Below are 14,364 nucleotides of genomic sequence, written 5' to 3' on the forward strand. Positions count from 1 at the left end.
GGGCCACCTGGACTGTGCTGCTCAGAGCACTGACATCCCCTGCTGCCTCACGTCATCTGTCAGAACTGGAGAAGCTGGTGCGAGCCCAATCCATATCCTCACATGAGGAGTCAGATCTGACCCTGGCAGCAGTAATGGCTGCTTCAATGTGGATATGCAACGACCTTCTGACCATCTGGAACAGTCTGAACAGGACCTAGCTGGAAATGCCTCCACCAAGCCCCAGTTAGGAGGGAGCTGAGCTTCTCAAAAGAAAGGGGGCTTTTCCCACAAGGGCATGGGGCAGAGAGACCTGGGGCCACATATTGCTTCCCATTGCAGCCAAGCCCCCTCCAGGACTGGTGCTTGTGGCTGTACTCACTGACCTATTGCAGTTTCTTCACTTTGGGGGAGGGCTGTGTTAGAAAATTTTCTGCTTTAAATAATTTCTTTTCCTCCAGACCGTGGTGCTGAGGCACTGAGAAAAAGGGGCCAAACACTGATTTCTGATATGGATGTGGAAGGGCACTCTGCCTTGTCTTTTGTAGCAGTACAAGAGCAAGCTCTTATTTTGGAAGAAGCTATAATGACTGATTTCCTGAGAGCTGATGACAATTTGTCCTTCTGAGATAAGTACCAGGTCCTACAAATAATACCTCCCACCCCTGCTGACCACACGGGGCCTAGTCGTGGGTGCTCAGAGCTCTTCCCCCTTGCTCCCAGGGCCTCAGTGTTTCCAGAACTTGGGCCCTAAAAATATGCTGCTTGCCCGAGAAAGACAGGCGTTGCGTCTCCTCCTTGGCCCTCAGGATGCGGTCAAAGCTGCCTTGCCTCCTCGTCCACGGCTGCAAGCGCTTCCGTGGCTCTCCTCGCCAAGGGGGTCCTCTCTTGCGGGCCCCCCTGTCTCCGCCTTGCGCCTGTCCCTGCGCCCCTCCTTCGGGGGCCCCTCCGTCCCTCTCTCGGGGCACCCCGCCCCTCCCTTGGGCCCCCGCGCCGCCACCCGCGGGCCCGCAGGGGGCGCTGCGGCGCGGCTCTTTGTGGCGCCGCGGCGGCGGCGCTGGCGGCGGGGCCGTTCCCAGCCGCTGCCTCCCCCGCCCGCAGCCGCGCCGGGCGCGGGGCATGGCCAGACTCACCGAGGGCGAGGCGAGGAGGCAGCCGCCGCCGCTCCCGCCAGCGCCGCAGCCGCCGCGCCCGCCGCGCCGAGCCTCCCTCATGAGCAGCAGCGGCGGCGCGGAGCCCCCCGCGCAGCCCGATAGCATGAAGGACCTGGATGCCATCAAGCTCTTCGTGGGGCAGATCCCGCGCAACCTGGAGGAGAAGGACCTCAAGCCGCTCTTCGAGCAGTTCGGCAAGATCTACGAGCTCACTGTGCTCAAGGACCGCTACACCGGCATGCACAAGGGTGAGCTCGGCCCCACACGGCACGGCACGGCCCGGCCCGGCCCGCTCCCCGGGGCGCGCACAAAGGGCGGTGGGTCCCACCGCCCCCCGCCCGCCCTCGGCTCGGTCCACGCGTGATCCACCGCGACGTGCTGCCTCTGCCCCCCCCCCCCCCCCGGTGGGGGCTCGAGCCCTCTGATCCGCTGCCCGGGAAAGGGTCGGCATCCCCGGCGTCCGCGGGCGGGGGTCGGCACCGTGGCCCGGGTGGGGTTCGGCGTCCCCGCATCGGAGCCCGGCCGTGCCCGCGCAGCCCTCCTGCCCGCTGGTAGCCCGGGGCCTGGCGCCGGTGCGTGGGGTGCTGTGACAAAGGCGCCGATGCGCGGAGTGGGGCAGAGTGAGGCTGCTGCAGGTCGCGGCAGCTGGGGCTGAAACGGGAGCCCTCGGTGAGCGGCCAGCCATCCTCCTGGGACCTCGGACCTCCTCCCAGGCAGGAATACGGCGCTACAGTTTTAAAATCCACGTAACAAAGAATATCGGCCGCAAATCTGCTGTTGCCAGTGACGTTTGGGATAGCTGTGAGGGGCTTTCTTGACGATAGATTAGGACAGATGAGGAGTCTTTCTTCGCTGAAAGACCCTTAGTGGATGCTAAAAAGTTTGAGGAGGCTTGTTTAGCTGCGCTTGTATTTGAAAGCTGTATTTTGAAAAGCTGTCGCGTTCAGGATGTCACCTCCCTTTTGTGGAGCGGTTCGAGCCCACCCCCAGCAGGTGTCTGGGATCTTGTGATCACCACACCTCCAGCCATGAATGGGAATTCACGGAGCCCATTTCTTGTGAGATCTGAGAGAGTGCTCACAGCACCGCTCCCTGGCACATGTAGAACAAGCCTGCAGGGAACCTACAGTAAGTGCCGTGAAAGCTTTCAGTGCTCAGCCTGGGCCTCTGTGCCCTGACATGGTTCATGGTGGGGTCACGTGCTGGTGTGCGCTGGAGGGAGTGTGAGTTGCGTTCAGCCCCTGTGCCTCTGGTTTCAGATTTAGGAGGAAAGGTAAGAAAAACTGTGAGTGCTGTGGCAACTCGAACCATTCTAGACTGCACAGAGAGGGAAGGGCACAACAGAAAAATAAGTTTATTTTCAAACAAAAGGCCAAATCTAACCCCAACACAAAAGGAAGGCACTTCCTCATTGAAGCCTGCGGGAGCTGGGCTGGCTTGAATTTAGCTGAAGAAGTACGTCTGGTTGGGACTTCAGAACCCAAATGCCATGTGCTTGTGTGTCTCTGTGTGCAAGGGACTGAGTCCAAACCTGCTGCCATCTGACAGTGAGTTGGTAGGTTTCAAACCCAGTGAGGAGGAGGATGGGCCCGAGGTGAGAGGCAATTGAACATTTCATTTCGGTTGATGTATTAAATATAGACTGTGTGGTCTGAGGTCAGGTTCCAGGCAGGAGACAGATTCTAGGGATCTGCCACTTAGATATGGAAATTAGAGGGGGCAGCACTGGTATTAGCCAGATCTGTGTGACATTAACTTGCTGCAAAATGCAGGATTCCTGCAGCAAAATAAATATATCCCTTTGGTTTTGACATTTTTGAGCGGATGCAGGTGTTGGTCAGGGGTTGTTGGTGCTCTGTTATGTCCAGAAAAGGCTGTTGAGGTGTGTAGGTTCTTCTGGTGGCTATTGTACCCCCCCCCCGCCCTCTTCTGTACAAATGAAAGGTTGGGATTCCTTTCCTGGTGGTATGGGTTTACATGTAGACCCCTAACCTGATTTGGGAATAGGCAATATACCTCTCCAGAGAAGTCATTCCTCCACAGGGATGTGCGGGAGGATGGGGGTTTAGAGTGTAGTGAAGAAATTAGACCCACAATCTAGCCAACCTTAACCCCAGCCTTCCCCTCCCATCTTATCAGGTCTGGCTGCATTGCCTTCAGCTCCATTCAAGAAGGCCAGCCTGGCGAGGAGCTGCCGCTCCCGTTAGCATCAGCAGGCCTGGAGGGTGCTAGACTTGGCCCAGAAGCCACAGGGGCCTGAAGCACTGTCACAGGAGCTTGCCAGGGCTTCACAGCCCCTAACTGGGGGAAGGCTTTGGCAAATCTGGATAACTATGCACTCATTCCTGCACCATACAGAAGCCATAATCTTTCTGGGGCAGTTGTAACAGCAGATTCAGTTTTCTCTCCCCGTATTCCCTGATCTACAGCGAGATCCAATTGACAGCTCACATGCGTCTTCCATCTGCTTTTTCCCTTTCTTTCCCTAATTGAGGAGAAGCAGTTGTGTGAGAAGCCAGCACTGCTGGTAAAGCCCGGCAGCTCCTCTTGCAATCCCTTGCAGCTTGACACGGAGCTGAGCAGCTGCTGCTGCGCCCAGGGAGGAAGGAAGGGTGGAAAAGGCCTGCCAGGGGCAGGAGGGTGTGAATTCAGCTGCAGACTTTGAGAGCCCAGGAGCTAGCTAGGACTGTCCTGTACAGGTGCTGAGAACTGATAAATTCACTGGAGGCAGAGGAGGATCTTACAGGTCTGCTAGAAACATGAGCACCGTTATGAAATGGTTTTGTTCGTGCCTGATTATTCATGTCTCAGCAACCTGACTGCTGGTAGTTGATACTGTTCCAGCCTCCTAATATTATTCATAAGGCAGTTTTTCTATTTATGTTAATCACAGATACATTTGCATGTTAATGGCAGTGTTTGTCTTAAAGCTAATATTTTCATGGGAAGAGCAGGGAGGCATTTGAACAGGCTTTCGGAATGGGTCAGGGGAGACCGAGCAGGGAGAATCAAGTGGAAATTTGTGGCCTTGTGTTCCAGGATTGGGCAGAAGGCAGCTCCTCCATGAGTGTCAACTATGCTTTCCTGCATGGGTTTCCTAGCACTGCCCATGGTAGGGAAAGTGGAGAGATTCTGGAGTGAGATACTAAACTGAACTGCAGCGGAGTGGAAGGAACAGGAGCAGCCCTCTGGCAGGGCATGTGGAGAAGCGTACAGTGCGTGGACAGATGGGTGGCTTTTCCAAAGGGCAAGGAGGCAATAACAACCTCAGCCTAACTTGCCTCACTGGCAGCTGAGTTTTGACTCAGCTTCTGCAGGCTTGTAGATAAGCTCCCCGCTGACTCCATGCTTCCCCTGCTGAAGTATTTGATGTGATTTCTAATGCTAAGCTGAATCTAGACACCCCTCTCTTCTGCAAACTGACAGCCTTTTCTTGCTTAAGGCTTTAGGCTGCTGATGTCTGGAGTAATGTTTAGGATCTGAAGGGACTGTAAATCCCAGAGTCAATGTGTGGTTTGTAGGGAGGATCAGGCACAGAATATTTTTTTTTTTTTGCTGCAGTCTCTTGCAAGCTGAACTAGGCTGGCTTCTGCTTACAGGGAGCTGGAAACCTTCCTGGAGCCAGTGGGAGTAGGGTGGTGTCACCCCACACTACGGGGACATACAGGTTCTTTTAGGGATCCTTGGCAGAATGATGACAGCACTAAGTCATAGTTACACTTAAAGCTTTATTTTCTTAACAGAATTTTGTGATTAGCATAGCACGGAATTTATTATTAGAATGGCACAGGATTTCTACAAGCAGAATCACTATAGTACAATCTATAAGCAGCATAATACAGAATTTATAATACAATTTAACTTACAATTTCTAATCACCTGCACCCCCTGCAGATCAGGTCAGATTTTAATACATGGTTTGCTGTATCAATATAACAATCTAGAATAAAAAATTGTATAAAAGAAGATGAGTCAGTCCTCGGAGGAAGCAGACGATGGTGGAGGCGTCCCTGGCCACCGGCAGTCATGGCTTTCACTGTCCAGCAGCAGCTCCAGCCCAAGTTCCCCCACTTAGGACTTGTAACAGCTTGATTTTATAGGCAGTGCTCTGGGTGCTGTTATGCTTCCATGTTCTGTGACTGGATCGTCAACACCACCTGGTTGGCTGGGTGCCTGGAACCTTCAAGGCCGGCACTTTTTAATACCCTAAGCACTTTGTAACACCATGTCCCATGTCTCAGCAGGCATAACTGACTTGGTGTTAGAAGTGCCCAGAGGGGCATAAGCCTGTTGACCTGAGTTTGCTGTTAACTAAAGCAGGAAATGCGGAAGTGAGAAAACCTAGTGAGAGCGATGGGCCCCTCTGCACCTCTGTGGATGTCTCCTCATTGTTGAGTGGATCCCTGGGTGACTCTGTCAGGCTCAAAGTTTTAGGAGCCTGAAGAACCCACGAAAGACATGGTAAGCAGGGTCCTGTCACAGCATGAAAACCCTTCCTAGCTGGGAAAACGTGGCTTTCCTTGAGCCTCTGGTATTTCTGTAATCTTCAGGCACTTGGCCAAAGCAGGGGAGAAGGGGAGGCTGTAGAAAATGCCTGGTGCTTCACTTACTTGCTGCATCCTAAGGAGTAGCTGAAGAGTTAGTTTGCGAGAGATAACGTCCCTTCAGGAAGGAAGATTCTTTTTCCCAAATATCTGTTTACACAATTAGGCTTAGAGTGTAGTGTTTCTGCAAACCCCCTCTCTGTATTTCTGACCAGGACTTTGCAAAGAGAATAGAATCGACTCCTGCATCCTACCTCCAAAACATCTGGCTGTGGAGGACAGTAATCATGTTTTCCAAAGGACGTAGCTGACCTCTTCAGCTCCTTCCTTTCCACAGCCAGTACAGCCACCCAGATTTCTGTCATTTGGGAAGCAGGAATGAGCTGAAATGAATGAGCTGAATGTCCTGAAAGCCTAGAGACATGGCGAGCTCAGGGACAGAGCAGAGGACAGGGCTGTCCTGTGCCCACAGGCTTGCTTGTCCCAGTCCAGCCCAGACACAGCCTGTTGTTAGAGGCTGCCTAAGTGCTGTTTCATGCTTGAGTGAAGGGAGGGAGTACAAGCTGGCTGCTGTTGAGCAAATATCCACATCCTTGAAAAGCAGAGCAGCAGCAAGGATTGCCCTGGGAGTGAAGCAGGAGGTTTGGGTGAGGCAGCTTCAGGCTCCATGGCTGCAGGATGCTTCTGTCTGCAGAGGCTGCTACCTCTTGGTACAGATACCCGAGCACCTAAAAGATGAACAGTATTTTGGGCTGCCTTTACTGTAGGGAAGAGAAGGACCGGAGGGCTCTAGGGAGGGGATTCATGGCTCTTTTTTGGATTGGTGCTGGTGGATGTAGGTGTTGGGCTTTACAAATCCCTGATCTGGCATGATGACAGTACCTTGCAAAATAGCTCTCTATCCCTATATGAGCAGTGTCTCCTTTATCCCCGCTAAATGGTGCACCTTTGTCCAATCCTCATTTTATCCTTGTCCGTCCATGGGCTGAGGTTTTTGAGCCTGTCAGTGTGCATTACCTCAGTTCTGATGTTCCTGAGCACTGGAACTGGGACTTGGGGACTAGGTTTGAGTGCTTAACTCAGCAGGTAGCTTCACGTAGACTTATTCCTTTCCTATCCTTAGTTTTCTTATGTTTGATGGCTAATTCTCCTGAGGTAAGGATGGTGTCTTCATTGCACATGGACATGGTACCAATGCATTGAAGCTCTCAGTGGAATAAATTGCTTATTCCCAACCCCTGACTTCAGAGTTTTGTGTGCTAAACCTGACCCCGATTATCTTTGAATGGGTCTTGTGACTTGCAAAGTAGCAGGCTGGAGCAGCAGGTGGAATTAGGCAAGCATCTGCATTTGGGACTTTGGTGACCAGGCCTCCAGATCTGTTAGAAACACGATTTGGGCTCTCAGGTTATACAGGTGCTTTTGAGGCTTTTCCTGATGCTTGACATAACAGCAGTCTGCAAGGGGAGAGCGAAAGCAAAGGGGTGTTCCCCCCCCCCCACAGTAGAGCTAGCTGCCTTTGCCAGGAGAAGTGAAGGCTACCTGCATGCTTCCTGGCCTCGCTGCATTTGTTAAATTATCCGATGATCCCACGTCTGGCCTTGGTGCAGCATTCTCGGTTCAAAACCTGGGCAATAAGGAACTTTAATTACCTGTTAGAGATATCTAATACTTGCGTGCTGTTTGTGGAGGGTTTTTTTTCCCTAGCAAGAGCTGTGAGGACAGATGTGATTTGCTTAGCTGCGGCAACTTATTGGAGTTGGGACAGAACAACAGCATAATCTTGTTGCCGTGGGTTGGGATTGTCCTGAGCAGCTGGCTTCCGCGTGGCCTAAAAGTGTTGTGTACCATGGAGTCACTCTGGGGCAGAGGGGAGAGATCCAGACAGCCCCTGTCCTGCATCCATGGAGAGCTGAAGCGGCTTTGGAGTACCCCAAGCCAGGCACAGGAAGGTGGGGGCAAAAGAACGGGCCTCTCTATTTGGGCTATAACAATGCATCTGCAGCCCCAGCACAACAATATAGACATGGACATTTAGCAACAAGCTGAAGGGACATGTTCGGCCTTTGCTTAGGATGTGAAATGCCACTGCGAATAGGAGGGGGATGAGTGAGGGGGTCAGATGCATTCTAGTGTTTGAGTCTCTTCTCCAGTGCTTTGCCTATCCTCATCTGAAACAATTTGAGTGATGGAGCTCCAGGCACTTCCCTGGGGAGATCATTCCACAGTCTAATAAATCTCACTCTGCTAGGAATATTTCTTGATAACCAGCCAAATTTTTCCTTTGCTTAGTTTTGTTTGGTTATTCTTAGCATCAGAGCACCCAAAGATGATCCCTCTTCTTCCTGGAGGGGCTACAATTCCTCCCGTCCTCCCTTGGCTCCAGTGTTAGGCTAAGATGTTGAGTCAAATCTTGACTAAGAATGTCAGGATCTGGCCTTTTCCATGTGCTTTTCATCTTGCTTCTGAAGTTGACCCTTGCAGAATGCATTATACTTTGCTGTTCTCTGTATTTCCCTTGTCATGCATGTGTATATTTGTGTGTGTTTGTGCCCATAGTACGGGTGTATGTATGGCACAGAAAGGAAAGCCAGGCCTCTCCTTCTGTAGCTTTCCATGATTCTGTGAATCTGGATCATGGAGCTTTCACATGAGCCTGAAGTCCCAGATGCTTTTCCTCTTTCCTTGCCTTTTTTTTTTTTTTCGGTATCAATAATCATACTGGTCCTTGCATCTCCTCTGATCCTTGTGTTTTGGGCTGTTTCTCCCACAGGCAACGTTAGCTTTTGTATTGCTCTCCTGTTGTTTCTCACCTTGTTCAACACCTGTTCAACAACCTAGTTGATTCACTGGGACCCTTTTCTGTGACTTCAACAGGCCTTGGATGGGGTCTGCAAGTCCTTTAATGTTGTTTCTTTTTCTTTTTCCCTGGTGTCTTTGATGCATCCAAATTATGTAACATTTACACCTTTAATTAGCAAGCTTCCCCTTCTGCCCCCGTCCCCCCCAGTAAAAAAGTCAGGTCTCACACAAGGGCTGTCCTAGGCACTTCCTCTGTACCTGAGCAGAAATGTTGGGACGGAGGTCTGCTGGAACAGGGCAGCATCTGTAGGTCTTGTACTTTGCTCACCTGCCATTACCGAAGAGGAACGTTGTGTCGATGTGCAGCTGCAGTTGCATGTATAACTTGACACTTGCTGTATCCACTGCAGGTTGTGCGTTCCTTACGTACTGTGCCAGAGACTCTGCCATCAAAGCCCAGACAGCACTGCATGAACAGAAGACTTTGCCAGGGGTAAGTCCCAGTGAATTGTGCCTGGAGCTCATGCCATGGGCAGGTGAATGGGGGTTTGTCAGGGGAGGGGGTGAGGGTGAGAAGTGGCTTAGATTAATTTTCCTGCTTGTGAAGGAGAGGTGTGGTTTGGGGGTTAGAACAGGGACGTGGGAGCCAAAGCACAGCGCTGCTCTTCACAGAGCTGCTGCTCTTTTCTCCACCTTGCCAAGGCTGCCCCATGTAACTCCAGCCAAGCCTATTTCTGTGCTGCTCTTTGGTCTCTGTGATGTGACATGACATCTTCAGCTATCTGTCCCTGTCACTAGAGAGTTGTGGGCTCTGGGGTGACGTGCCTGGGCCTAGCCTGCACAGTGGGCATGCTGGAAAGCTGACAGGAGACAAGACAAGGTACCAGACCCTTTTCCTCCAGGTGTGCAGAACTTCCTGGTGCACCCGCTCCTAGTCTGCCATTGCCCTGCAGGGTGCCTGGACGATTTGTTGGGTGGCTCTGTGCAGGACCCAAAATGACTTCTAGTTCAGTGGCTGAGTTGGATCAGCTTCTCAGAAGAAAAAAATACACTTGTCACATCCCATTGTTTGGAAGATAAATGGGTTATATAGGTGAGACCAAGACTGCTGACCTAGCTGTGGTCTGTTCCTGGGTCCTGCTCGCTCCACAGCTGGTGTTGGGAGTGAAGTGCAATAGGGATCGCAGGAGACCAGGCACTGTGTGAGATCCCTCCTTGCAGGGGAGTCCGCTGCCTCCCTGGGACCTGCTGGTGAGCTGAAAGGAGTTCTGAAGTGTTACCATTCCCATTTTGGTATGATTTGAGAACTTTGGGCAGTTCCCTTGCTGTGCTGAGGGGGTTGATCAAGCTTGTTGGAAGGATTCATTAGGAGGTGAGTAGGCGGAGGAGTTGGGTACTTATAGACAGAAGCTCACAGGAGGCCCTGAGTGCTCAAGGCAACAGAATAATTAATGTAATCCAGGGGTCTCTGGAGAGGGGTTAGGAATTCTTAACCATAACATTTCCTCTTTAACCCATACAGGTCCAGATAGCTTCCCTCACATCTCCCAGCACCCCTTAAGACCTCCACACGCAGACATCCTTCTCCATATTTGTTTACCTTTGCTCCCTTTTTGCATGGGCCTGTGTTGGGGCCATTTGAGGGCTGGAAAATGCACGTAACTTAATTACCACTTCATAGGGTCTTTACTGTTTCAGGTTATCTCAGGGCAGCAAGGGGGAAGAGTGCAGATAACCAGGTGCTCAAATACTGTTTGAGTTAATTTTGCGTGAGGGGAAAAGGTCAGCCTTTCAGGCTAAAGCAGTGTAATCTTCTGTGTGTGTTGGTCCAGGGCAGAACTGACAGAAACTATAGGAACAAGTCAAAGGATGGAGGAGCAGTCGTGATGAGTCATGGTACAGTGCTGTAACACAATGGAGAAGACAGACATGTCTCTACCTAGTGCCTGTAGAGGGACTCTGAAAGGTTATTCATGTGAGGCTCGGTGGGTTCAAGGCAATCTCAGTTTTGCTGCAGTTCTACATTGGGAATTTGTTGCATGTTTCACTATGTTCTGTACTGTTTGTGCTCTCAGTGGTTATAGAGTGCTGCATGGAGTAGTAGTTAAAGCAGCAATTTATCTGTGATGTGGTGATCTAAAGGCTTTTTGTGTTAAGGGAGATATAAGAAACTGCTTGGGAACAGTAAGAAGTCTGTGCTAGCTGAGTACTTTCGAACATGTTTTGTCTGGAGACAGTTAATGAGCAATGTGGTGTAATTAAGCTTCAGGATTAAGATGAAGATGAGCTGTGCTGCATTTGGAGCTGTCTGTTTTCAGGCTGGCAATACACCACTTCATCACATTTAGTTTCTCTTTTGCAAAGTCCCTCTGACCAAGAAGACAGGATTCTCTCTCTTTGGTCATTTTAGTGGTCATTTAGAGATGGTTACTACCAGAATGGAACAGACCTGCATCCTGATGTGCATAGAGTTGGTCTTGGCATGGACATGGGCTGGGTCACCTGAGATAGCTTTCAGCCCTGTTTTCTTAGCCTGGTTTGCTTGTGTCTGTATAGTTATTACCCATGCCTCTGACCCAGCTGATCACAGAGAGGACTCTGGAAATGAGTCACAGGCAGGAGTGCTAGGTAACTGATTGTTTCCCTATTTTGGGAACAAGGCTGTGAAATTTTGTCTCTGTACATTCACATCTAGATCATCTTCAGATGAACTTTGTGGCAAAGCCTCTCACCAGAAATACAGTGAGGACCCTAGCATAGGACAGAGAACAGAACGTACTGGACCACACTGCTGGGATTTCAGTAAATGGGCCATAGTTTGGTAAACAAGCAATTTCTTGTTCATTTTAGCCATTTACTACCTCTTTATTGCACATAGCAATAGCAGGAAGAAAGTTTAAGAATGTATGACATCAGTGTAGGGTGACACAAACTGTCATCTGAATGCATGACCAAGCATCAGCGTGTTTAGAGACGGCAAGGGATCCAACTGGCATAGAAAGGATCTTGTTGGTAATCCTACACTTGCCATTGTATTGCAAAGCAACCATAGATGCCACAAGTACCCAAGTACCTTCCTTTGTTGGTCTCAATGCAGAGACCAGTGGTTGATCTCAACAGTTCATGAACCTGAATAGAGACAAATGGCTTTCTTAGTCTAGGTTGGGGATTTGGTAAGGACAGACTTATGGAAATGCTTTGGTGTGGTTTCTGATAGGTCCTTAGGCTGTGATCAGGCAGCTGGAGCAGGACTTCTGGGATCTCTTCCAAGTCTGTCACTGGGTAGGCCTCTGCCCACAGAGGTATTGCTTAGGCCTTCCAAGTCTGATGCTAGTGATGTCAGCCCATCTAAGAATGCTGCCACATTGTTCCTGCAGGGCCATACCTGCAGTGTCTCTTTCCTGAGGTTTTATATTTATATTTATATTGTAGGTTTTCCACATAAGTCAGTAGGAATCACCATGGTCTCTCTTTGCTTTTATGACATTTCTGGCAAGTTCTCCTTTTGGGAGATCAAATTTCTTGTTTATTTTTAAATTGAGGGCTGTTGGATGTATGGTAGCTAAATAGAATTTAAACTCAAGCTTATTTTTTGACAGTAAGGCTTAGCATCTTTTTCCAAAGGTAGACAGATTTTTGGCTTTCACCCCCTTTTGGAAGGGCTAGTGTGCTCAGGGTGCAAAGCAAGAAGACTGTCAGCTGTATATTGTATTGTCTAAAACACTTGTGTTGCCTTCAGAGCTGGTGAATTGCTGTCAGTGCAGTCTGGAAGTAACGAATGTGTGAATCTTCCTTTGGGGAAGGAAGGATGGAGCTTCCTAGAACAGAGAGGTGAAGTGCATCCTCGATGAATTAGCAGAAGTGTCTGATCACCCAGGATTGCTAAGGAGCTTAAAAGGATGCCAAGTATCTATGCCCTTGCTGTCAGCTGGGGTAAGCGGGAAGAATCCCCTGCCTTGTGGCTGTGTGGGCAGGGAGCCTGTTTTCATACATTGTGGTATGGGCCCTCAGACGTGGATAGCAACCTGTGAACCTCAGCACAGCCAAAGGACTGGCACGCAGCAAGACAGGTTTGCCCATCAGCCTGGTTGGTGCGCATGACAAGCAGGAAGCACATCACACCTTGCTCACAGGGACTCACGCTGCACAGCATATAGGCAGCGCCGGCATTGTGGCCAGTTCTCTGCCCAGCACCACCTCCTAGCCAGCCTGACACACTCCTGCTCCCTGCCCTTCACAGCACTTTCTGCATCCTGCATGTGCAGAGGTCCTGTTTCGTGTTCCCCAGTTTTGCTCCCTGAGGACAGGCTGGGGAACTGCACAATTAAGTCTGACTCAGTCCCAATAAAGCAGTTTGATGGGCTCCAAAGACTCAACAGAGATGGAGACAGATCTGCCTGAGGAACAAAATAGAAACCAGCTCCCTTTGCGGCCTGAGTCCGCAGGGCTTGGGGAAAGACACACAACCCATGGAGGCTGAACAGAGGCAAAATCTTTTGATCTGAAAAGCAGAGAGGGAATCAGGCCCTTACACTTCTTCCTAAATCTAGTGTCCTCTTCAGCTGCCAGCTAGCCTAGCAGTGCAGTGTTTCACCTTCTCCCCGCTCCCTGGCACACTCCTCCCTGGCTCGCGAAACGATATTATATCTCAATAACCCATGCCTTTGATTCATGATTGTGCCTTCACTTTGCTGAGTTCTGAAAGGAATTGGAGAGGTTATTAATGACACGCAGTGATCACACAACAAGTTAAAGCCTCTCGCTAAGTGAAATTTGAGGGAAAAGCAGCCAGCTTTTCAATATTTCGCAGAAGCGCTTTGTGTCTCTTTTCATTCGCAGCCAGACAGTTGCAAATTACATAAAATTGCTCCTGAAGAAGAAGGGGAAGAAGAATAGAGGGAGGAAGCAGAGGGGGGGGAGGTTTAAAAAAGTAATTCTTCTGGCAAGGTACAGTTACAGTTTTATTTCTATGCAGAACAAAGAAGGGCTTGCTGAAAGGTAGGCAAGTAAGTAGCAGAAATTGGTATTGATCCAAGCTGGGAATATGGGCAGCTTAAGAGCAGTGATGGGGGTACTGAAATGTGGCTACATCAGGGGGAGAACTCATGGATGCAGTGATGGCTTGGGAACACAGGGACACAGGAATGGAAAATTACAGAGAGCAGCAGCATTAGAGCAGAGAGAGACTCTGGGAATGCACCAGGGGTTGAGATGCTGCAGCACTAACTCAGATGGTTGGGCACAAGGATTAATGCAGAGACCCAGCAGAGCTAGAGCAGAGGGCATCCCTGTGGGCAGGCTGTCTCCTGTGCTGCCAGGAACAAGGGCTCACCGTGGGCCATCTGCCTGGATCCACAGCCCATGATGACATATGGGAACAGAGGTGACTGGAGGGGTTTTGGTAGAGAGGTCAAAGCATCTCATTCTCCCCTCACCTCTCTTCTGTGCAAGTGCCGGTGTGAAGCCAGCCTGGACCAGTACTTCTGAAAGTTGCTTTGTGTGAACGCTACAGGGTGTTGCAGCTGGCAAAGCTGGGAGACGTGCTGAGGAGTGGAGTAAGGGACCTGAATGTTTGGTTGGGGGCTGAAGCTGGACTCCAGTTGTTAATCTTTGAAGTGGCTTCTGCAGTTTGAAACTTTGGGCAGGGCAAGGTGGAGAAGTTTTTCCCGTGTCCATCCTGCAGGTTTGATAGACAATATCAGCAAATTCATGAGAGCCATGCAACATTATCAGTAGAAGATAGCAATACAGAGAGCATGCCAAGGCTGTCTCCTTGAAATGGCAGCACCAGGACATGAAGGTCCTGAGCTAAAGCAGCCCCTGGGCAAGGAGCAACAGAAGTGCCTGTTCACTGCAGAGAGAATTGCAAATGCTTATGCTGGTGG

At 50.4% G+C, this 14,364-nt stretch overlaps 1 protein-coding gene across 7 annotated transcripts in view; it reads left to right on the plus strand.

Annotated features, from left to right (window-relative positions):
* The first annotated feature begins 1,018 nt into the window (after nucleotides 1-1,018).
* Nucleotides 1,019-14,364, plus strand: part of CELF5 (CUGBP Elav-like family member 5) — a 42,641-nt gene continuing 29,295 nt past the window's right edge. For 5 of the 7 annotated variants that reach the window (XM_075524369.1, XM_075524370.1, XM_075524371.1 and 2 more), the window contains exons 1-2: nucleotides 1,019-1,381; nucleotides 8,890-8,972. In XM_075524369.1, coding sequence (XP_075380484.1) covers nucleotides 1,099-1,381; nucleotides 8,890-8,972 — 366 coding nt within the window. In that variant the 5' untranslated portion in view covers nucleotides 1,019-1,098. The remainder of the gene's footprint in view (nucleotides 1,382-8,889; nucleotides 8,973-14,364) is intronic. The other 2 variants (XM_075524374.1, XM_075524375.1) reach the window with 1 other exon arrangement.

Source organism: Mycteria americana, chromosome 24 (genome assembly GCF_035582795.1).
Source record: "Mycteria americana isolate JAX WOST 10 ecotype Jacksonville Zoo and Gardens chromosome 24, USCA_MyAme_1.0, whole genome shotgun sequence".
Lineage (NCBI taxonomy): Eukaryota > Metazoa > Chordata > Aves > Ciconiiformes > Ciconiidae > Mycteria > Mycteria americana.